Source organism: Xenopus laevis, chromosome 4S (assembly GCF_017654675.1).
Source record: "Xenopus laevis strain J_2021 chromosome 4S, Xenopus_laevis_v10.1, whole genome shotgun sequence".
In the NCBI taxonomy this organism is placed as follows: Eukaryota; Metazoa; Chordata; class Amphibia; order Anura; family Pipidae; genus Xenopus; species Xenopus laevis.
In genome coordinates, this window is record NC_054378.1 from 90,263,206 (window position 1) to 90,286,052 (window position 22,847).

Consider the following 22,847-nt stretch of genomic DNA (forward strand, 5'->3'; position numbering starts at 1 on the left):
TGCTTTCCTTATAGGAGATAGCCACGGAGGAGAAATCAAGCGATGCACAATGGATCGTCGCTGTGGCGCCTTTTCTGAAGAGGAACGCAAGCGGAATTTCTGTACGTTATCTCTTAATAAATACTTAGCGATTCAACTGTTTCATTTGTCTTTGTGTTTTTTTTTTGTTCTATACTAACTAAGAGTCGTAGTATTTCTGGTCAGGTGATCTCTGAGGCAGTACAGAGACAATCACAAAATGGTGGTTCAAGGCAAGAGATGTAAAAGGGCAATATTTACTTAAATATATATTCCAATTTGGTAAGATTCTTTAATACGCCACTTAATTTGATATAAACTAATTGTTGCTTAAGTATTCATTTTGGGGGTATAGTTTTCTTTTAAATAAGGGACACTCCAAACAAATACGGGGGAGTATAACAATAAAGGATTGTAACGGGCCTCAAATTCTGTCATTATTTTAGTTTAACATAGTTGTGCCATTGAATCATTCCACCATCATCTTCCTCATCTTGGCTCTTCAATGTGCAGATGATGAAGGTTTCAGCCCAACCACTTGCATATTTCCATATGATCCCCTGAAATCACATCATATTTTTGTTGTAGACTAAGATTTGTTAATTTAATCAGTTAACTGTTGGCATGTGAAATGTTGTGTAATTTTTGTGTGTCTTGGAAGCAGCAGAGCAGTGGAAAGGACTGCGCATAAGCTTCCTGCACTCATGGTCATGTATGTGTTCCGGTGGTACCAAGGAGTCTTGTGATTTTCTAACCATAAACATTTTCCTAATGCAACTGGATCACAATCCAAAAGAATAAATCCAGGTGAACTCAGGACCCTTTATAAGAAACCAATAATGTAAGATGAAACACTGAGCTCTAAAGGAATGTTTGAGTTTAGAGTATAAAACGGTGCCAGAAATTTGGCTCCTTATTCAAGGGGGATGATCTGTGCTGTGTGGGAAGAGCATATCCACCTCATCCTTCTCCCATGGCACTTGCATAGTAGAGCTCCTCCTGCCTTCAGTTCCCATATCCCAAGTATAAAGCAGAGAGGTGGGACGTTCAGTGTTCCCAGCTGCAGTGGTATCAGTGATGATAAATGTTGGAAATTCTGACTTGCGACTATCATTGTCTTGACAAGTCTGCTCATCCTGACTTCGCTTGCGGGGAGAGGGCGGGAGATGTTTCCTGTATAGCACACTGTCATCCTGTCCCAGATTCCATTCATCCCGGGAATCCTGGCTCAGGCTGGTTTCAGTGGGGGGACATGTCTTGTTCTGTATGGAAAAAAAAAATAGAACAAATATATGGTTTAATGAATAAGGGTGGGTTACTTTCACTGAAACAAAAGCAATGTGAGGCGGCTGCACAACTTTCATGTTCTTTATTGTTATATTATGTTAAGTTTTCTTTATAAATATTGACACAGGGGATCCCTGGAGCTACCACCACCTTCAAGCTGGCTGTAAATTCTGGGCTCCCACTGTGGCCAATGTCTGAATCACGCACAAGGGTTGGTTTGATACTGAGTGCCGGAAGTAGATGCAATCCCGCCTTAGCACAATTTTGGCCACTTTGCAGCAAAATTAGGCACATGTTGATGTGTCAGGCACAACTTTCCCTCAGGGCAGCAATGATGCTGGAATTCTGTTCTACCGGTTGTAACCCATATCTCACTTTGCACCCAGAAAAATGACCCCTATAGTATTTTAATATATTTTTAACACTCTTTCATAACAAAACATAGGCACAGATAATGACCTAGGCTTAATCTGACCAGGGATATTTAAAATGTTATATTCTCTGGGTGTCTTATTTTCCTCTTATAGAACAAAAAAACTACTGTTGAATGAAATGGCTCACAATAAAACTGATAAATAAAACTGACCCTTGTGAGTTTAGGTGACTGCAATATAAAAATGATGCCAGAGCAAAGCCTGATGTGAATGATTAACAGTCCTTGAGTAATATGTCATCGCTATATAAGGATAATAATACTGTTCATCACTTTCATAAGATCACAATGTCTGCACACTAACCCTAGCCCTCTCCATCCTCCTGCATCGGCTTATTTTTGGACCATGTATGAAGAGCTTACAGGATCTTTAGATATTAATATTAGGAGTGGACTGATTCTTCTGACCTTAATCTCATTTTGCAAGAAGAAATAGTAAGTCATAGAATAAAGACAAAAATCTTAGTATTGTAGGTTTTAGAACAAATTGCTATGTATTGATGTAAAGATGCAGGTCGTTATTTATAGTAAATCGTTTTGATGAAGGCAAGTGATTGAAAGCTTGGGGGGGAGCTGGAGAAATGTTTTGAAGAAAATATACTAGCCTCTGGCCTGTACAAGCCTTAATGACCCAGTCACTGCCCAGGGCTTTCCAGCGCTGAAGGTATCGAAATAAATAAAATAATAAAAACAGTTCTGTGGTTTCATTTTGTAGCATATACCCTGGATAGTAAAGGGTGGTGCTTATGAAATCAAACAATAATGTGCAGTGGCAGCAAGTGACTGATCCTAGGGGCAGCTCATTATGCTTCTACCCATATGCTAATGAAATATGCCTTGGCACCTCACCGTGCATCTGTAATTCTTTGCTCAGATACAAGGCAAGACCTGTCATAGCAAGGCTATAATACTAGCTTCACACTTCAAATGACAGATATGTTACTGATGATTAGTGCAACCTGGTCTCACATGCTCAATTGTATATACTGACATAGGCTGGCTAGAATGGCCTTCACACAGCATAACAAGGCTTTGTTAGGAAAATGTTACTTATAATGAATGAACCCTACATGGAACAGCATTTTGAGAAATTACACATATACAAGCTTCCTCAGACTTGTTCTATTTTGAAGACTAATGCCTGACATGAGGTTTTCGTGAACCTGAATCATTTACTGCTGTAGCTGCCAATAACGAAATATTCTTAAATTGCATGCAGTCAATAGATTGATAACTTCTCCCAATAGCCAGACAATTAGCACCAATCACCACTCACGTAGGCCAGTAGGCACATTTGTTCCACTAACAGTCAGACCAATTGGGACAGGGTTAACTGGCCTTGTAAGAATATACATTCCTCAACTTGTATTGCAGTCAGGTTCTACCAATGTGGTCTATCTATCAGACCAAATGTGTGGTATTCTGCACAAGAAAATGTTGCAAGTTTGAAAGGCACATAAATGTAGGTAGGGCATTCTTTTCTAACTCAAATAAATAAAACCGAGAGGAGCATCATGCCCTAATGCTTGGCACACTAACTGCATGTTAGAGAGTTAAATTATATAAAGGATTAATACCAGTCTCCTCTTATTGCCTGCTGAAAGTGTAAATATTCATCATAATAATATATAATAATTAGTGATTGAGGTGTGTCTCATCCAATATACTGTAACTTTGTCTTCATACACAAAAACTGGCAGTTTTGGCAGAGTGGAGTTTTGGCCCATACAGACTGTCTGCAGTTCAGTAATTGCCATGGGCGATTGATTGACTTCTATTTGTAGCCAGGGATGGGAATTAAGAGGTACAGTATATGTAAATATATGAAAAAAACTGTTTACAGATTACATTAACATTTAACCCCATTCATTTTACTTCCATACAGGAGCCTTTTCTAATCTACTCACCAATTACATAGTTACATAGTTAAATTGGGTTGAAAAAAGACCATCAAGTTCAACCCCTCCAAATGAAACCCAGTGCACATACATATATACACACACCCACTGAAACTATATATAGGTATGGGATCCATTATCCTGAAACCCCTTATGCAGAAAGCTCCGAATTATGGAAGGGCTGTCTCCCATAGACTCTATAGTATCCAAATAATTAGAATTTTTAAAATAATTCCCTTTTTCTCAGTAATAATACAACAGTACATTGTACCCAAGATATAATTAATCCTTATTGGGAGCAAAACAAGCTCATTGGGTTTATCAAATTTTTACATGATTTTCTAGTAGAATTAAGGTATGGAGATACAAATTACAGAAAGATCCCTTATTCGGAATGCCCCAGGTCCCAGGCATTCTGGATAACAGGTCCCATACCTGTATATACAAATATCTATTTTATTGTAGATTTTAGTATCACTATAACCTTTGATATTATGCTTGTCCAAGAAATCATCCAAATTCCTCTTAAAAGAATTAACATTATCAGCCATCACAACATCACACAGCAGTGCATTCCACAACCTCACTGTCCTCACTGTGAAGAACCACCTACGTTGCTTTTAACAAAAGTTCTTTTTTTCTAGTTTGAAGGGATAGCCTTTGGTCTGATGATTGGAGATTGGTGTGGAAATACAAGACACACATTTGGCACTCCTCTCATGCTGGAGGCACACTTGTCAAAATGGAGTTCTCAAAGGAATTTTTATAGCTCACCGAATACCGATCTTTTTAACCAACTTTGATATTTAGCTCACAATATTAAGCAACTGGATAGTATTGTTGTATAACTATAACTGTGAAGCTATTGTAGTCGTTAATGTTACCATACCATACCAGAACTTTATAGTCCAAATCTTCTGCAGAACGAAAGAAATCCAGGCTCTTAGCAGCTGTTAGGCGTCCAGCCCCTGGATCTAAACTGTGTGTGCTAAGGGAGTCCAATATTTCCCCAAGAAGGTCCATCTGTCCCCTTGGCCTGGAAGACAAGCTCACATCATCAAATGAAGTATCACTATCATCAAAATATCCTGAAGCTTCTTCACTGTCCTCTGAAGACAACCTGAAGGAGAAAGAGAAAATATGTATTAACTGGAGATCATGGACTGTGAAAAGCATTACAGTATGAAACTCAACTACTAATTCATTAAGATGTAGAATGCAAATATCAGGTTAGGCATTTTATCATGTATAATAAAACTGAATATGATATCAAGTAAGAAAGAAATAATGGAAAATAATGGAAATTATAGGAATTGAATACAAACTCCAGCCTAAAAACGTTTTTGTTTTTTTTTGCAGAAAGGAACTTTCCAATATACATTAATTAAAATGGCTTTAATGTTCTATGCAAATGTAACTGCAATAGAAAGAAGTTTGTTTATCCCCTTCTGTTCACTGGGCAATGTAAACAATGTAACAGGAGTCTTTTGCACAACTGGCTTGAAACATTTTTTAAGGACAGATACTGCTTTCAATTACTTTCACAAAAAACAGAAACGTTTTAATTAAAGAACATTGCAAAGCTGCTTAGAATTGCATTTTCTTTCACTATGCAAAAGACAGTGTTCAGGTGAAAGAGCCCATTAAAATGATGTGGATAGGGTTAAAATTAGATAAAGTTACTGTAAATGCAGTTCTCTATTGTAAAATGAAAACTTTTGTTCTGTGGTTAACATTTGCACACATCGTTGTATCTCATTTATAAATAACGAAAAAAGAAAAGAAAGAACCCCTCTTCTGACTAGTAATTGGTTCACTTCTAAAAATCAAAATTCTAAATTCATCCACTTGCTGGGTACTTTAAATTAATTCTATAGATGCAGGATCTTAAAAATATAAATAGTGAGTATTTCAATTGATTAAAATTAAATGAAGGTGCTACTTCCGTGCTAATTCATTCGCTTGTTACGAAAGGCAGACTAAATCAATTCAATTCTGCCATTAATTCATTCCTTTACAATTATTCAACTGCCTAAAGTGCATGAGTGTTATAGAAAATAAGTTCATTTAAATACTTAAAGTGCAAGTGCATTAGTCCGACCAGGGACTTAATAAACTGTGAAAAATAAATTGTTGAACCAAATTAATTAGCGATAAATCAATTACCCTGCAACTCAACCCGATATAAAAGTAGGAAAAGGATATAAAGGAAGGTGGAGTTGTCCCAAAAATTTCTACCTATTGAAATTACTATCCCTGGGACACCACAAAGCAAAAAAAGGCAGGAAAACCAGGACTGTGGTCTCGATATTTAACTCTGGCCCTGTCTTATTAAAGAGCTATTCAAACCTCACAAAACCACAAATCCTGGTCCCCTTGAGAATCCCAGTGCAGGATACAATAGACAGAGAAGAAAAAAGAGTAGGGTTTGAGTGCTGATTTCCACCAACCAACCGCCCCCCTTGACCAATTCTAATAAGTTAAAAGGCTTGAAATTTCTATTAAAAAAGTCTTGTTTAACGTCCTTATTAAAGGCCTATTAAAAGGCAGAATTCGCCAACGCGCGTTTCGCAAGTAATGCTTTCTCAAGGCGAAGAGATTTTGAGAGGTGTTTCTCACACTAGGGGCTCATTACTTACTTGCTGGCACTATCACCAAGATCAGAATCCTCCAGTCCTGAGATATGGTTACCCACGTGGGTCAAGGGCCTGTTTGCTTGTGTCTGTAGAAAAAAACAAAACAACAAAGTGTCAGCAGTACTACCCGTTGTGTAAATTTGTGAATGTTACAAGGAGCTTCTCAATAGATTTTAAAGAATGTTACATAAAGGAGGAACTTGTCTGTAAAAGCAAAAGGCTCAACCTAGAGGAAAATAAAATAGGTTACATAATAAAACATGTTGCAGAACATGTGACATAAACTGGAGAAAATGTGTTAAGAACAACCAACAGACATGGTTAGATATTATATGATTTCATGATATTATAGGCACCAATTTTCCTTTAAAACTATTTTACAAATGACCTTTTATCAGCCACTAGAGGGCACTAACATACTTTTTTTTCCCCAACAGTCAAAATGTACTATTTTTTCACCTGCAGGGTAGCAATATTGCATTTTGAATTACGTAAATGCTTGATCATGAGAGAAAATCGTGCAAAATTATTCTGTTCCATATTATTATTTTTTACATGTGTTTCCTAAATTTGTGTTTGCCTTTCCTCACTATCCGATACACACACTGTAGGGATTAAGGGTACTCTAGGGTTAAAACTGAATTAATATATAACGATAACCAATACGAATCATGGAGAAGCTACTATTTCCTGATCAAAGGAAAGTAACCGTTATTCAAAATTTCCAGAATTTCCTCAAACAAGAACAAAAGGAGACAAAAAGACAAAGATACTTTGCAAACCAAACCTACAGGCCATCATTTAGACCAGATCTCCAAATGACTAATGTGGACTAATTAAGTCTAACTTAAAAGAATGTAGCTATTAGCATTGATGTACTAAACCCCTACCTCACCCTGGTAGGGTTTAAGGCAGTTAAGTATTTGCCAGGAAAAGAACTGTGCAATTGCAGAAACCCCTGTTCAAGGGCTGATATAGGCATCTAATATTGCCATGAATGGAACATTAGAGAACATAAGGCTGATACAAGGTCAGTTCAACACAGCCCCCTTATTTTAATATTTGCTGCTACAATGTAAATGATTGAAGATATGTCATTCTAACGATTCTAAATCACTGGCCATTTAAAATGTGAAGTTTAGAAAGCACAATGCACTAAAGTCCTCCAGTCTTTGTCCCAATAAAGAAAAAATGGTTATTGCTCGTGTTAAGGATGTGGAGAGTGCAAATAAGTTTCTGAATTACTACTCCATTGCTAACAATACACTGTGTCTGGTTTATCTGCAGCTGCACAAGTTGAATATTGCTTATGAACAGGTTGTTTTAGATAAGTAAAAAGAACACACAGTGCCTTGCTTGCCATGATGGCTCTCTAATTTGACCATTTAGTTGTTTATTATTTTGTAGTGCTTAAAGCTAACTTTTGATACTGTCCGGGAGGGATTTTGGCCCATTCTTACAGATTTTGAGGCCAATTTGTTTCACTTTAGTCAGGTAATGCGTGTGAATCTCAGTTTTCAATTAGTTCAAGAAATGAGTAATATTAAAAAACTATCAACTGGACTGAAATTGGGGCTTTGACTGGGCCACTGTGCGACTGTTCTTGAGCCACTGCAGTGTTACAGCTGGCCTTCTGTTTGGGATCACTGTCCTGCATAAAGAAGAATTTTAGCCCAGTCACCCATGTTCTTCTTTTAGAATTGCTGTGTATTATGCATCACACAACCCCCAACGTGCCCTACATGCTATAACATGGGATAATAAAGTTATTATTAACATATATCACTTTTAATCGCTTAGTATTTCTGTGAACATTTGATTTTGAGATCAGATTATATTTCAAGGGCAGTGGCACATGCAGTACTTACTACACTTTCATGCTAAGGTAACCGAAATCTCAGTAGTCTTTTACTGCTGACTACAATAGTAAGCATAGTCCATGATTATTACCTGAAAATGGATGATATTTCCAGGTGTCACAAGATACATTGCAATGAGACAGATATTAACACTGCAAAAATGTTTTAATGCTTTTAACTAAACAGGGAAATTTTATAAATGTATTAAATCATTCATACCCCAGAGCGAGTAGTATATGAGACAACTACAGTGATCAGACAAGTAACACAGATATTCACTTTAGTACTGGTAGAAGATCATGTACAATACATTCTGCAGCCACACAGAACATCAATTACACAATTCTTTCATTGACATTATACCCAGCATTAATTGCTATGCACTGAACAACTTCAACAAAAACAAATTCATTATGCAAGCACTGGAACGGTTTCCTTTAATCATTACAGGTGGATTAAAACTATCTGCTAAGAAGGACAATTAAATATTTCCAACACTGAGATTAGTAACCCACAAGGCTTAAACTAGTTCACTACTGAAATGAAAATAAGAGCAGATAAAGGGCTCCCTTGTTCCTTTGTGATGGCAATGCCTGCCCGCAAAGCAACTATAGGAGAAGATCATTATAATTGTAAAACTTTTCCATGACAGTATTAGTTTTGCAACAAATGCTGATTAAATAGAAAGCTAAATCAAACTAATATGTAGAATAGTGATTACAATACCAAAATAATGCAAAGATTTCAAGCAAAGGGTACTAACAGAAGTTATATTTGTTTAAAGGAATTGTTCAGTGTAAAAATAAAAACTGTGTAAAAAGATAGGCTGTCAAAATAAAAAATGTTTCTAATCTAGTTATATATTCAAAAATGTAATGTATAAAGGCTGGAGTGACTGGATGTCTAACAGAACAGAACACTACTTCCTGCTTTTCAGCTCTCTTGGTTTACACTGATTGGTTACCAGGCAATAACCAATGAGAGACTTGAGGGGGGCACATGGGTCATAACTGTTTGCTTTTGATTCTGAGCTGCACACTGAGAATCCATTGCAAACTCACTGAACAGTTTTGTTCCAAGTGGCCCCCCTTAAAGTCGCTGACTAACTCAGAGTTAGAGAGCTGAAAAGCAGGAAGTTTTGTTCTGTTAGACAACCAGTCACTCCAGCCTTTATACATTACATTTTTGGCTAACTATATTAGAAACATTTTTTATTTTGCACAGCCTATCTATTTGCCTAGTTTTTAGTTTTACACTGAACTGTTCCTTTAAGGGCTTTCTATGCAATGAAGCAGCATACTTCAGACAAAGACTGGGTATATTTCCCAACCTATTTCCCCCTTGGCTGTCAGAGAGCACAAGAATGCTGGGATTTTTTTTCCAGGCCTAATTGGGGGATTTCTTTGAGCGGAATGTTGACATTTTCACAAACGCTGCCAGGCTAACGAGAAAGTCAGTGTTACTAATTAGTGGAGCAAACTAGAAAGAGGAACAAATTCAGCAGAATAGTAACAAGGTGATGGTGAAAGATGTGATACTGAGAAAGGAGTAGAATTAAGGTACATTTATGAAACAGCATAGGAGTCTGTTATGGCAATGGGAAACCAACAAACCCAAAATGCAATAATCTAGGCAATGGATAAAAATGTCAGCACAACATAATATCACAAAAAAACACTAAACAAATACTTCAAAGAATACCCTCATTTTTATGGTTCTATCAAACTTTAAAATAAGTAAACAGGATTATAACAATACATTCATGGAATTCATGGAAACCCTGTTGTATCAATATTATTATGCATGCATCTATTATTGTATTAAATAATTATAAGATCAAAATGCACTTAAATTGGCAAAGAAACTATGGGCAGTGGAAGAGCATTTTGGGGGCTTTGATGCCCTGCTGTAGAACAGATTTAAATGAAAATCTTCCCATGTGCCATTAGCCTAAAACACTATGTTACACCCAATTAAGACCCTGCCTCCCCCATAAATCCAGGAGACCCATGAAAAACCTTAGTGGGCTTAGAGTTGTATAATACCCCAAAATATTTTTGCAGATTTGTACAATGAAATGGAGAAAACTACAAACAATACAACAAAGACAAAGCAAATATTAATAAAGAAGCAAATAAAGAGATGAGGACAATTTGCACTGACTGTGACAAATACAAGGGGAAAAGGGACATTTTAGAATAGTATGTCAGTGCAATAATTTGTAATTTTTGCTGTTTCATCAGTCTTAAATAACCTACAATAACAAGCTTATCGAATACGCAATGTTGCTATCTGCTAGATTAATACTCCTTTGGTTTTGACAAATTTCTGTTCCATCAGTTCAGCAATAAACATAATATATAATACAGAATGCCAGATGTCCTATCACAATTCATATCTCAATGGGCAGTTTAGTTTGTCTACTATTTTAACACTATTTTCTACTCATGGGTTCATATAATCTCTGAACTGGTATATAAATGCACTATTTTCTCTGGACACCTAATTTGGTCCTTCTTTCCTGAGATAACACCCCCCTACATTTATTGGAAAGCTTTCTAGTAGTTGAAGAAACTGTGAACAGTATATACTACCATTCCACCACAAGAGTACAGGTATGGGACCAGTTATCCAGAATGCTCGGGACCTGAGGTTTTCCGGATAATGGACCTTTCCATAATTTGGATCCTCATACATTAAGTCCACTAGAAAACCATTTAAACATTAAATAAGTCCAATAGGCTGGGTTTGCTTTCAATAAGGATTAATTATATCTTAGTTGGGATCAAGCACAAGCTACTGTTTTATTATTAGAGAGAAAAGGAAATAATTTTTCAACATTTGGATAAAATGGAGTCTATGGGAGACAACCTTTCCGTAATTTGGAGTTTTCTGTATAACAGGTTTCCGGATAACAGATCCCATACCTTAGTGAATGTGGTCACTAATGATCCCTGGCTCAAAGTCAACGTTCTAATTCATCCCATAAGTGTTCAGTTGCGTTAAGGTCAGGGCTCTGTGCATTTAATTTCTTCCACTCACATCTCAGCAAACAACTGTCAAGGAAATGTTAGTATATTTTAACATTAAGGCTTTTACTGGAACCAGAGACCAGAGCAGGTTGAACTGGCCCAGTGGTGCACTGGGAGATAAAGAAACAGTGGCCCCTGATCCTGTTGGGCCTCACCACCCTGGCCTGTCAGCAGGAAGTGCTATAGGTGCTCCCATCCTGCCATTCCCATTGCTAAATCACTAGAAGGGGTGGGAGTAGTGCGGCAGGCAGGTCTTTGGTTGGGCCAGTTCGACTCTGGGCCCTAGCCCACACCATGAAAAGAGCTTCAGACAATTAGCCATCCTTCAGTGCATTTACATATTCAGGCACTGGCATTGGCCAAAATCAAGGCATGTCCACCACACAGCCAGAAGGAGGAGACTGCTTCATAGGCAAAAGGTAAGCTTTACAACACTTCAGATAAACGTGAGGTATGGCTTATGTACGACTGCATACCCAATAAAAAACATGGTCCAGACAAAAATGTCTTTTGCTCATATCGCCTCCACTGAAAGGTGAACCTGGCAGGAGGGGGTGGGTACTTTAAGAAACAGAATGTAAAATATGAAAGTAGAAAAGTCATCAATACAGCAGAATTTATAAAGTGGGAATAACATTGGTTCGGCTTCAAAGAAGTAGCCCATTTGGCCTGTGGCTATACATAATATGCAGATCATTTTTAATTTGGTCAAGCCTACTGTGATCCATTAGTATAATAGGATTGTCAGAGTATAGTGAGAATGACATACATGCCCATGCTGTAAGGCAGTATGGTTAGTATTGTCCAAAACCAAATCTGGACATGTATGAGCAGCAGTTAAGTGCCCCTGTATAGTTACCCCTGACCTGATGACACTGTCAGACAACCAGCATGAATAAGAAGATTGTTATTGAGAAAAATAACCACTAGCCTAAGGAAAGTGCTTCTTACAGGAAAACTATACCCCCTAAACAATGTAGGTCTCTATAAAAAGATATTACATAAAACAGCTCATATGTAAAAACCCTGCTTCGTGTAAATAAACCATTTTCATAACAATTTACTTTTCTCGTAGTATGTGCCATTGGGTAATCATAAATAGAAAACTGCCATTTTAAAAAATAAGGACCGCCCCCTGGGATCATACGATTCACTGTGCACACAAACATACCAACAAAACATACTTGTTAAGTCACATGAGCCAATTAACAGACAGAGTTGTGTCTTTTGCTTCCACACTTCTTCCTGTTACAGTTAGGGTTGTAGTATTTCTGGTCAGGTGATCTCTGAGGTAGCACACAGACCATCACAAAATGGTGATTCAAGGCAAGAGATGTAAAAGGGCAATATTTACTTAAATATATAGACTAGTTTGGTAAGATTCTTTTATATGCCACTTAATATGATGTAAACTATCTGTTGCTTAAGTGTTCATTTTGGGGGTATAGTTTTCCTTTAAGCTGAACTCAGGTTTGCCAGAGCATAGGACTTGAGCTAGAAAACAATGTGCCTGCTTTCCCAGTTTCCCTGGGTTTTTAAAGATACATTGCCTCACCTTTCTCCTCTGATCACTTTGTCGGTTTGAGTAGTTTAATGGGAACGTGTTGGAGTGTGTATACTCTAAATTATAGTCGGAATCTTCTTCCTCAATGTCCTGTAAAAGAAATTTGCCCCCACAATCAGATTCACATTTAGATTTAGGTCCAAATCATTTATCCACAGGTCCTTTGGTACAGTCTCTGTGAGAACTTGCAGAAGATGTTACACTATCAACCTTGCACTATACTATATCTGTGATATTGAACGAACACGTGAAATGGGAATATAATACTTAGCTTCAACTTGCCTGCATAATATAATTAATACAATTCATAATATAATGAACATAATAATATAATTAATAAAACCCCATAACCTACAAGTACACCAACACCAATATAAAGTGCTAGCTAATAGCTAATGTGCTAGGGCTTAATTATCCCAGGAACCAGCAGTAGTGTAAAAATGTCAGAACAGAGGGTGAATAGTGGAGGCCTGAAAAGAAAGATAAGCAATAACAAATAAGAAAAAGCTGCAGTCTTTTAGACATTCAATCCACTACTAAATTTTGAAAATTAAATTTAGATCATTAGATGGCCCTTGGCTACTCAGGTGTTGTCAAGGTCTTAGAGGCAATGGATTCACATGATTCCTGCAATTTAAGACAAGAGCGGTTAACAAATACAATAATGAGACAGCGAAGGTTTTTTTTTGCCAGCTTTAGACTGCCTTAATATCAGGCTTTTAGCTCAACTAAGGGTCACATCCCAGGTGTTGAATATAGGAAGTGTTTAGAAAGTAGTGCATAGAAAGTTTAAAGAGCTTAAAAGAGAGCCATGTGTTGAAATTGTGGTACTGGCAGTATAAAATTGCTAATATTTCAGATAGCACTAAAAAAAGAAAATTAATGCATCACTCTGAGCAAGTTTACAACTATTCATTTTTTTTGAAGATCATATACTTCATTTTAGCCCTCTTATGTAGGTTTAGCTGCAGTTCAGCTGGCATAACACCATCATGCCCAGGGGTATAGATGTGTTATTTTATACAGGTATTGGATCCCTTATCCGGAAACACGTTATCCAGAAAGCTCCGAATTATGGAATGGCCATCTCCCATAGACTCCATTATAATGAAATAATCCAAATTTTTAAATATGATTTCCTTTTTCTCTGTATTAATAAAACAGTAGCTTTTACTTGTACTAGCTTGTACTTAGTACCCAACTAAGATCTAATTAATCCTTATTGGAAGCAAAACCAGCCTATTGGGTTTATTTAATGCTTACATGATTTTGTAGTAGACTTAAGGCATGAAGATCCAAATTATGGAAAGATTCGCTATCTCGCAAACCCCAGGTCCCGAGCATTCTGGATAATAGGTCCCATACCTGTACCTGTATTTTCAAGTGTACATGTTTCATATAAAAACTGAATACAGGTATGGGACCTATTATATAGAATGCTTGGGACCTGGGAGTTTCTAGATAACAGATCTTTTTGTAATTTGGGTCTTCATACCTTAAGTCTTCTAGAAAATCATTTAAACATTAAATAAACCCAATAGGCTGGTTTTGTTTCCAAACTAATTTTATCATAGTTTTGATCATGTACAAGGTACTGTTTTATTATTACAGAGAAAATCATTCTTAAAAATTTGGATTATTCAATTATAATGGAGTCTATGGGAGACCGCCTTTCTGTAATTTGGAGCTTTTTGGATAACGGGTATCCCATACCTGTACTTTAAAATATTGTTTCTTCTATGCCTTTGTACCACTGAATATGTAATATAACAAAATCTTGTAGCACTTTGCATAGATAAAAACAATGCAGTCCAGGAAGCATAACAAAATTGTTCAAATGGGGAAAAAATATACCAGTCACATTTAATATTACCATTTTAAGGACAATCATCTCACCTTGTGCTTAAGTTTGCTCTTCACCTCCTTGATACCATGCTTTGCCTGGTTTTTAGCCTGTGGGAACAGACAACCCATCAACGGAAAGGGTTAAACAAGGATGCCAGATATGCAATGGAAGAGGCATCTGTTCTTAACTGGAAATCTAAGTAAAGGTGGCCATAGACTCAAAGATCTGCTCGTTTGGCGACATCGCCAAACAAGCGGATCTTTCCCCGATATGCCACTAACGGCATAGCTATATCGGGAGTAATTCGAACGTTTGGCCGTATGGCCGAACGATCGAATTACGATGCGCCAAGGGGCTCCGACGGGTCGGTCAGTTAAAAATCAAACCTTCCAGATCGATATCGTGGCCAGATATCGATCGGGAAGACCCGTCGGAAGCCCCCATACATGGGCAGATAAGCTGTCAAATGGGTCCAAACGACCGATATCGGCAGCTTTATCTGCCAGTGTATGGCCACCTTAAGAGTGTTACACTTAAACTTAGACTGTAAACCTAATCTTGCTGACTATATAATATATAACATTTGTCTGCAGTTTATACACATTCCTTAGAGATCATGACTTTTAGACATGCTTTGCTTTAATATAATGATGAAATAGTAGCATTTCTGATACACTTACAAACTTATAGGCACTCTTCATAGCTGGGCTGGCTTTTATCACTGCAGTATTAATTAGAGATCCTCCCTTCTGTAAAATGAGACATAATTAATAACCATAAACATAATAAAATAAGCTCTAAAAGTGATTTGGCCGCAGTGTTTGTAGCCATTCAGCCTCTTGGCCCTATTAACATTTATTATCAAGTGCATCTGAGTAAATGTTTAATGAGCACTGAAGCTGAATATATTTATTAATAATATATGCTTATGTACTGGCTTTTAAAAGACCTAGCTTTTTATAGCTTAGCCATCTATTATTTTTCTTAACTCCTTTAATATTAAACATACAGGAAGGGATATTTTACCACTACCAGTCTCAGAAATTAGATTTTTAGTTTCCCAAAAAAACAGCATTCCCAATTATTCCAGCAAATGTAGAATGGAGCTGCTTGCTCCCATGTGCAGAGCAGTCTCATTGGCTTAGCACATACAATTCCTTTGAATAATATTATCACTGCATTCCGACTTCCAGGAGAATTTCTGTTGGTGCTTCAGTCCTCTGAGAATAGTCCCAGAACAGAGCTATTTAGGTAATACATCCCAAAACTACACTATTCATCACAAAACTATACTATTCATCACAAGAAAATATATAGCTATTGATTTGAATGAATGTTTCATACTAAAGAACAAGTATACCCCCTTTATCAACAAATAGGGCTTGCGCTAAACATACTTTTTGCTTATTGTCTTCAATAATAAAATATGTATAGTTTTTTATCATTTTTAACCATGGCAAAATCTGAAATAGAGAGTAATGTCTTACTGTATTCTATTAATTTGTAAGAGCACAATAAAAACACATCATTCCACTGAGAAGCAGTGTACTGTAGTGGTGGGTGAATAAATTCGCCAGGCATGGATTGGTAGCGAATTTCTGCGTCTTGCCACCAGCGAATGTGTTCGCGAAACTGCGTCAAAAATTTGCGGTGGAAAATCCACCGCGACACCCATTAACTTTAATGCATTTGGACAAAATAGTCACGCATATAAAAATTGACACGCGTCAAAATAATTTTGACGCCCATTGACTTTAACACGTTTCGCTTGGCGGAATAATTCGCCAAACGGGGAAAATTTGTAAAACGCATTGAAGTCAATGGGCTTCAAAATATTTTTGACGCGCGCCAGATTCACCCTTCACTAGCACTCTGTAAAATGATTCGCTAAGCCAATCAAATGCTTCAACTCTGGAGAAGAGGGTTTGTTTAACAGATGGCTTATCTGTGGACTGGCAATTTATTTTGATTGTAAATAAAGGGCTTGTTCACCTTCAAAAACTTTTTTCAGTTCAGTTAGTTTCAGATTATTCACCAGAAATAAAGACTTTTTTCGATTCACTTTATACTGTAAGACAATTTTTGTAATAAAGTGTAAAGTTGTATTTTTCACCTTCTAAAGCAGCTCGGGGGGGGGGGGGGTTGCCAACACTATTCAGAATTGATACATCTAGTTGATACATTTGTTATCTTTGGCCGTGCTGAGCAGAATCCCTGAGTTTCATTAAAGGCAACTGTTAGAATTTATACAATTATTATAATAATATAATTATTATTATTATAATAGTTGCTAATATTCCACAGCTAATGCCTAGAAATGTATCAACTAATTGTATCAACTAAATGTAGTAAATTTTAACAGTAAAGATGCTCCTGGACCACTGAGCTGCCAGCCTAAGAACACTAGAGACAGGAACATTCAACTTTAAACTTAAATTTTTGGAAAACAGTAAAAAGAAAAAAATAAATAAAAGATGTAAAGGAATTGAAAAAAGTCTTTGTTTAGGGTGAACAACCCCTTTATAAATAACAGACAATACTCATGTTCAGCACAGTACCTTATTGAACTAATAATAAAAACGGTGGTGTAGTGCCCCTTTAATTGGCACATTGATACTGTGTATGTATATTGCAAATATCTGACAAAGTGCTTATGTATAGTATTGTTTATACAACTTGGAGCACTCTGGGCTCCATAACCTTAGTGTAATGTATAGTATGACATGCTATATAGCAAAATAGCATATAATAAGAATACTTAATTATCTTGCCTTCATTGTATGCAGCCATTGCTGGTATGAACTTGAATTTCCTGAAATACACAAGAGGAAGAATATCATTATTAGCCTTTAACTGTAGCAGCACAATGTGAAAACTATATTAGGATAATGGATTTTAACATTTTTTCTTGAATTTATGCATAAAAAATAACTGCCACAAAAAACACCTGAAGTAATTTCTTCTTCAAAGATGTCTGTAAACCCAAGCCCGGAGTTGAGCTTTTCTAGCCGGCCATCAATAAACTGAAATGACAGGAGAAACAAAGACAGAGGTCAGAGAGCTTTATGCATACTCTTTAGCACTACATTGTAGAAATTGTCTCCATCATCTTATAATCAAAAAGACTATACAGTATTGGATGCCTTAACCAGCATCACCTTATCCAGAGTCTGCAAACAGGGACTCAAGGGAGTCCATAAATGACAAAATCCAGCAGCCCTGCCCCTCTAAACAGAATGCTGTGAGGGAAAGGAAATTTTAGACACACATGCCTGGTAACTGCTATCTTGCACAGCAATGGTGATTTACGCACTATGAACCATACTTGCACCAGTGTCTGCCATAGACACTGCATTTCCCATTCAAGTCAATGGAAGCTATGATTGCTTGATTGCCACAGTGTGCCATTGCTCTTAAAGAGGTAGTCTAACTTAAAATTAACTTTTAGTATTATGTAGGCAGCATTTTAAGAGAAACTGTATTAAGTCACCAGTTTCTAATTTTACATTTTTCCCAAATGTAGTAATCTGTGGCAACCAATTAGAGGTTTGTTTCAAACAGCTGATCAGAAAATGCTACCTGTTGATTGGTTGCTGTGGGTTACTAGGCAAGTGGCAAACTTTAGACTATTTGGTACATTACTCCAACGTCAATTTTGCAGCTCCACAGCTGCGGGGAACCTGCCTTTTTAATTTGTTTCAGTTAGAACTAATATTAGTGATTCTGCAACAGATCTCAACCGTATTAACTTTTTGTGGTTCTTGAATTCTCTTCCTATTCTGCCTCTCTAAACTGAAACTAAAACTACTTTCTAGCTACAAATAGAAATCCCATGCCACGTTGGCTGATGCACAAAAAAAGTTAATGAAAAAGTGTTTAACAACAGCGGTGAGGGCTCAATATCATTCCATTATCAATATGTAATAATGATGTCACAGGCAAGAAACATATACTGCTATTGCTAATATAAAGTTTGCTAATATAAAGTCTGCATAATAATTTACTCCACTTTCAACAAAAAAGATAACAGTGGTATGTCTTTCATTTCCCAGGAACATCTGAGTACTGGGGTGTTTTCTGAACAAAGATTTTTAGTGAAGCAGTATTCAGTTGTATGAAATTACATCAAATGTGAAAAACTGGCTGTGCAAAATTGTGGGTACCCTTGTAATTTAAATGCATATAACTGCTCAATACTGATTACTGTCAACACCAAATAAAGGCTCGTTAAGCCTTGAACTTCATAGGCAGGTGTGTCCAGTCATGAGAAAAGGTATTTATGATGGGCAATAAGTTGTGCTTCTGTTTGACTCTCCTCTGAAGCATGAGATCCTCAAAGCAACTCTCAAAAGATCTGAAAACAAAGATTGTTCAGTATCATAGTTTAGGGGAAGGCTGCAAAAAGCTATCTCAGTGGTTTAAACAGTCAGTTTCAACTGTAAGGAATGTAATCAAGAAATGGAAGGCCACAGGCACAGTTTCTGGCGGCTCAAGAAAAATACAGGAGTGGCATATGCGGAGGATTGTGAGAATGGTTACAGACAACTAAAAGTTGAAGTTACGCAGGGGTTGGATATTCCACCAAGACAATGACACTAAATACACTTCAAAATCTACAAAGGCATTTATGCAGAGGGAGAAGTACAATATTCTGTAATGGCCGTCACAGTCCCCTGACTTGAATATTATCGAAAATCTATTGGATGATTTGAACCAGGCTGTCCATGCTCGGCAGCCATCACATTTAACTGAACTAGAGAGATTTTGTATGGATGAAAGGTCAAAAATACCACCATCCAGAATCTAGACGCTCATCAAAGGCGGTATAGGAGGTGTCTAGAGGTTGTTACATTTGCAAAAGGAGGTTCAACTAAGTATTTCTATAATATCTCTGTTGGGGTGCCCAAATGTATGCACCTCTCTAATTTTGTTATGATGCATATTGCATATTTTCTGTTAATCCAATAAATGTTATGTCACTGCTGAAATACTACTGTTTCAAAAGGCATGCTATATATTAAAAGGAAGTTGCTACTTTGAAAGCTCAGTCAATGATAAACAAAACTCCAAAGAATTAAGAGGAGTTCCCAAATTTTTTGATATGACTGTATGTATAAGGTGTGTACTATAGCAGAAAATACATCCCTTAGAAAGGATATTAGAAGTAACCGTGGAAGGCCGTGTCTTGTTTTTAAGTCACTAAGGAGCTACTCTGTAATCTCTTTTACAGAGGTTACTCTTTTTTCAACACATACCAAGCACTTTCCAAGGTAAACTCATGATGCATGTAGAAAAATTATTATTATTTTTGATACCAAGCAGAAATACAGATTGCTTTTGGCTCAAGTTCATATCAGGCTGATTCATGGCCAGAACACAGAAAGATAAGGTGCAGGGTCTCGGAGTCTCCCTTTGAACAGTGTGGTGGTATTTTCTTGGGGGTATTTTCATTACCCTATAACTCATGGAGGATTTGAAATTATCAAGGGTAATTTATGGGCCCACCCTACATATTCCAGCAAAAAGACTGAAAGTGTTTGCCTCTGCTGTTGGACAGAAAAGACAATTTGCTGTAAAATACCAGTAAGCTTCTGAAGAAATGTGATGCATTATACACTGGTAGAAATATTTGCTCATAGGAAAGAGAAAGAAATAAAAGGAAAGCCCTAAACACTTGGGGGTTCAAAAGTTTCATAAACCTGCCCAGCCCAGGGTTCTGTGTGTGAAATTATATTTACAATAGTAGCTTAAATGAATGAACCTATGTTAAAGATTAATGTTGTATCCTTATTTTATCTAAGAAAATAAAATAAAAAGTTTTTGTCTGTTAACATGCGTGCATGTGCATCTTTCACCTTCTGACCATCATAAAGCAACTTTTTTTGTGCTTGTATATTTATATTTAAATATTATATTATATATTATATTTATCAAATACCTGTTTAAAAAGCTGTAGGTTAACAGCAGTCTCTAAGAACTGCTTCATGGTCCTGGAACGATGGGATACAAAGCTTTCCTCACAAAATGTGACAGGCTCACCCTAGAGTAGACAACAAGGGTTAATAATAAGTGAGCATTGAGCAGAACATACAAAAGCACATACAAACAGAAAAATGCCTTTAAACACACGAGGTATCATTCTCTCTTGAGGGGAATTATTTACTGGGAATGAAAGCTAATTATGTGCAATGAATTGCTATATACACTGGGAATGGCATTTGCAAAAAAAAAAAAAGGCTTTGTATCTCACAGGTTTATATCGAAGAGCATCTCTATATGACCCAAACAAAGCAGCCTGGGCTCTGACGAAGGCTCTAGACACACCATCCCCTGTAGATGTAGACTGTTTCTTTAATTTGCTTTTCAGTGTTGCAATCTGAAAGAGGATTGTAATAGTAACATTGACAGATATGAGAAACTTGCTGGTAATATTAATTTTGATGATGATGATGATGACGACAAGGAAAGTTTTGTGTGAAACAAAAATTACAAGATGATCATGAGAGAGGGAGGGTAAAAAAAAGGGAGTTTATCACAACTGTTCAATATAAAAGAAGAATAGAAAGGAAAAGAAAGCATTGAGGAGGAGAGTATAGAAAGAAAGGAAATAAAAAAAGGGTGCATACAATCATATGCCGAAAGAGGAAAGCAAGAGAGAGAGAGTGGAACAGAGCTCACACAAAGTGAATTAGCACTTGGGTAATTGACCCTGTAAGGGGTGAAACATATCCACCTGGCTCCGACCTCAAAGACAAAGGTTCAGCCCAAATCTGTGAGCATTTGTTAAAAAGCATATGCTACACCTGCTGAACTGTTAATGGAAAAGGAGGTGAGGGGGTTTCAAGGTGAGAATACAATATCTCTCACTTGCCTCTTCCTAGGCCTTCTACAAATCTATGTTTCATTATCTATGTCCCTTTTTTGTAGCCACCTCTCGGGTGGAACTGTAACCTATCACTTTCCCCAGAGAAACATGGAGAGCAGGGAAGACTGATGCATTGTATTATGTATCATAAACAGTTCTGTTACACTGACAATTTATTTTGTCTGCTCTGACTAAAGACTTTCCTTGCAGGTGTCCATACAAGATATCTACATTTGCATTAGCAAAGTTGAATGTGACTACTTAGCCAAGCTTTTCAGCAAATATTGCAGTTTGCAGAAAACCAAACATACCTTTATATGCACTGCACTTAAAAGAGGAGGACTATACAACTGGAAGACTGATAGGCCAGAAATAGTTCCTAGCACACTCAAGGGCAGGGGCCATAAAAATCCCAAAGTTGCAGCAGTTATCTAACACATAGTCATATCTTACATTCAACATATTTTGAGCCAAGAGTTTTTCTATTCCTATCATATTTTCCTCATTAGGGTGCACCACCCCTACACCATGTTTGCCTCATTTATTATCTAGGTATGAGTCATACCAAAAAATATATATGCATCCATACAGTGGTGCTTGAATGTTTGTGAACTCTTTAAAATAGTTTTTTTGTAAAATGTTTTCATTAAATATTCAAAAGATACAAAGTTGTACCAGTTTTCTATTATACATTTTCCATATAAATTAAAATAGTTACTGTTACAAATCTGAAAATTAAAGATTTGAGATAACAAGTAAAATTGTGGAATATAAATCAAACAGAGTAACTCATGTTAAATTCAACACATTTCCAAAAGTAGAAAACATTACCATATGTTAATAACAGGCGGATTAATTGGTGCCTCCTGGAGGGCTCAGTTCCAGTTTCTCTTGAAAGAGATAGCATGTAATTTTGTTTCCTTAATGAGTGTTATTCCCTAATAGTTCAGTGTCATACCAGGTGGTGTTATGTAGAGAGAGTGTGTCTGGACAAGGAGATTGACCAATATACTGTAGATTGACCAATGTGAAAAGAATTTTGCTGTATATTGCTCCTTATGTACAATTTTCTCTAGTCAATCCATGTAAAAAAATGTCATGTAGTTGTTGTTTAACCAGTATTAAGGATGGTGAATCAGGTGTGAGCCAACGAGGAAAAACTGGTTTGCTCAGGAAACACCAATTTATGTGACCAAAAGGTTTGTATTTTATGGCAGGTCCAGAGACAGTGTTCCAGGACCGCACCATAGGCATTGAACTTTGTTCGGGAGATTTCCCATTTTATGTCATCTTAATTGGGTTAAATATGCAGTTGTGTTCAGAATAATAGCAGCCCAACATCACTAAACTGATCACTGTTTTTGGTAGAAATTATATTTCTAAATGGCAAATAATTTACTAGTAGGTGT

The 22,847-nt window shown here is 36.8% G+C and overlaps 1 protein-coding gene across 5 annotated transcripts in view; it reads right to left on the reverse strand.

The window, feature by feature from the left end:
- Positions 1-267: 267 nt before the first annotated feature.
- Positions 268-22,847, reverse strand: part of LOC108715697 (DENN domain-containing protein 1B) — a 106,811-nt gene continuing 84,231 nt past the window's right edge. For 2 of the 5 annotated variants that reach the window (XM_018261090.2, XM_018261089.2), the window contains 10 exons: positions 20,824-20,949; positions 20,512-20,613; positions 17,521-17,596; positions 17,345-17,385; positions 15,254-15,322; positions 14,624-14,680; positions 12,719-12,817; positions 6,276-6,358; positions 4,531-4,756; positions 268-1,280 (listed from right to left, as the gene is read on the reverse strand). In XM_018261090.2, coding sequence (XP_018116579.1) covers positions 936-1,280; positions 4,531-4,756; positions 6,276-6,358; positions 12,719-12,817; positions 14,624-14,680; positions 15,254-15,322; positions 17,345-17,385; positions 17,521-17,596; positions 20,512-20,613; positions 20,824-20,949 — 1,224 coding nt within the window. In that variant the 3' untranslated portion in view covers positions 268-935. Of the gene's footprint in view, positions 1,281-4,525; positions 4,757-6,275; positions 6,359-12,718; positions 12,818-14,623; positions 14,681-15,253; positions 15,323-17,344; positions 17,386-17,520; positions 17,597-20,511; positions 20,614-20,823; positions 20,950-22,847 lie in introns of all 5 variants that reach the window. The other 3 variants (XM_041561565.1, XM_018261092.2, XM_018261091.2) reach the window with 2 other exon arrangements.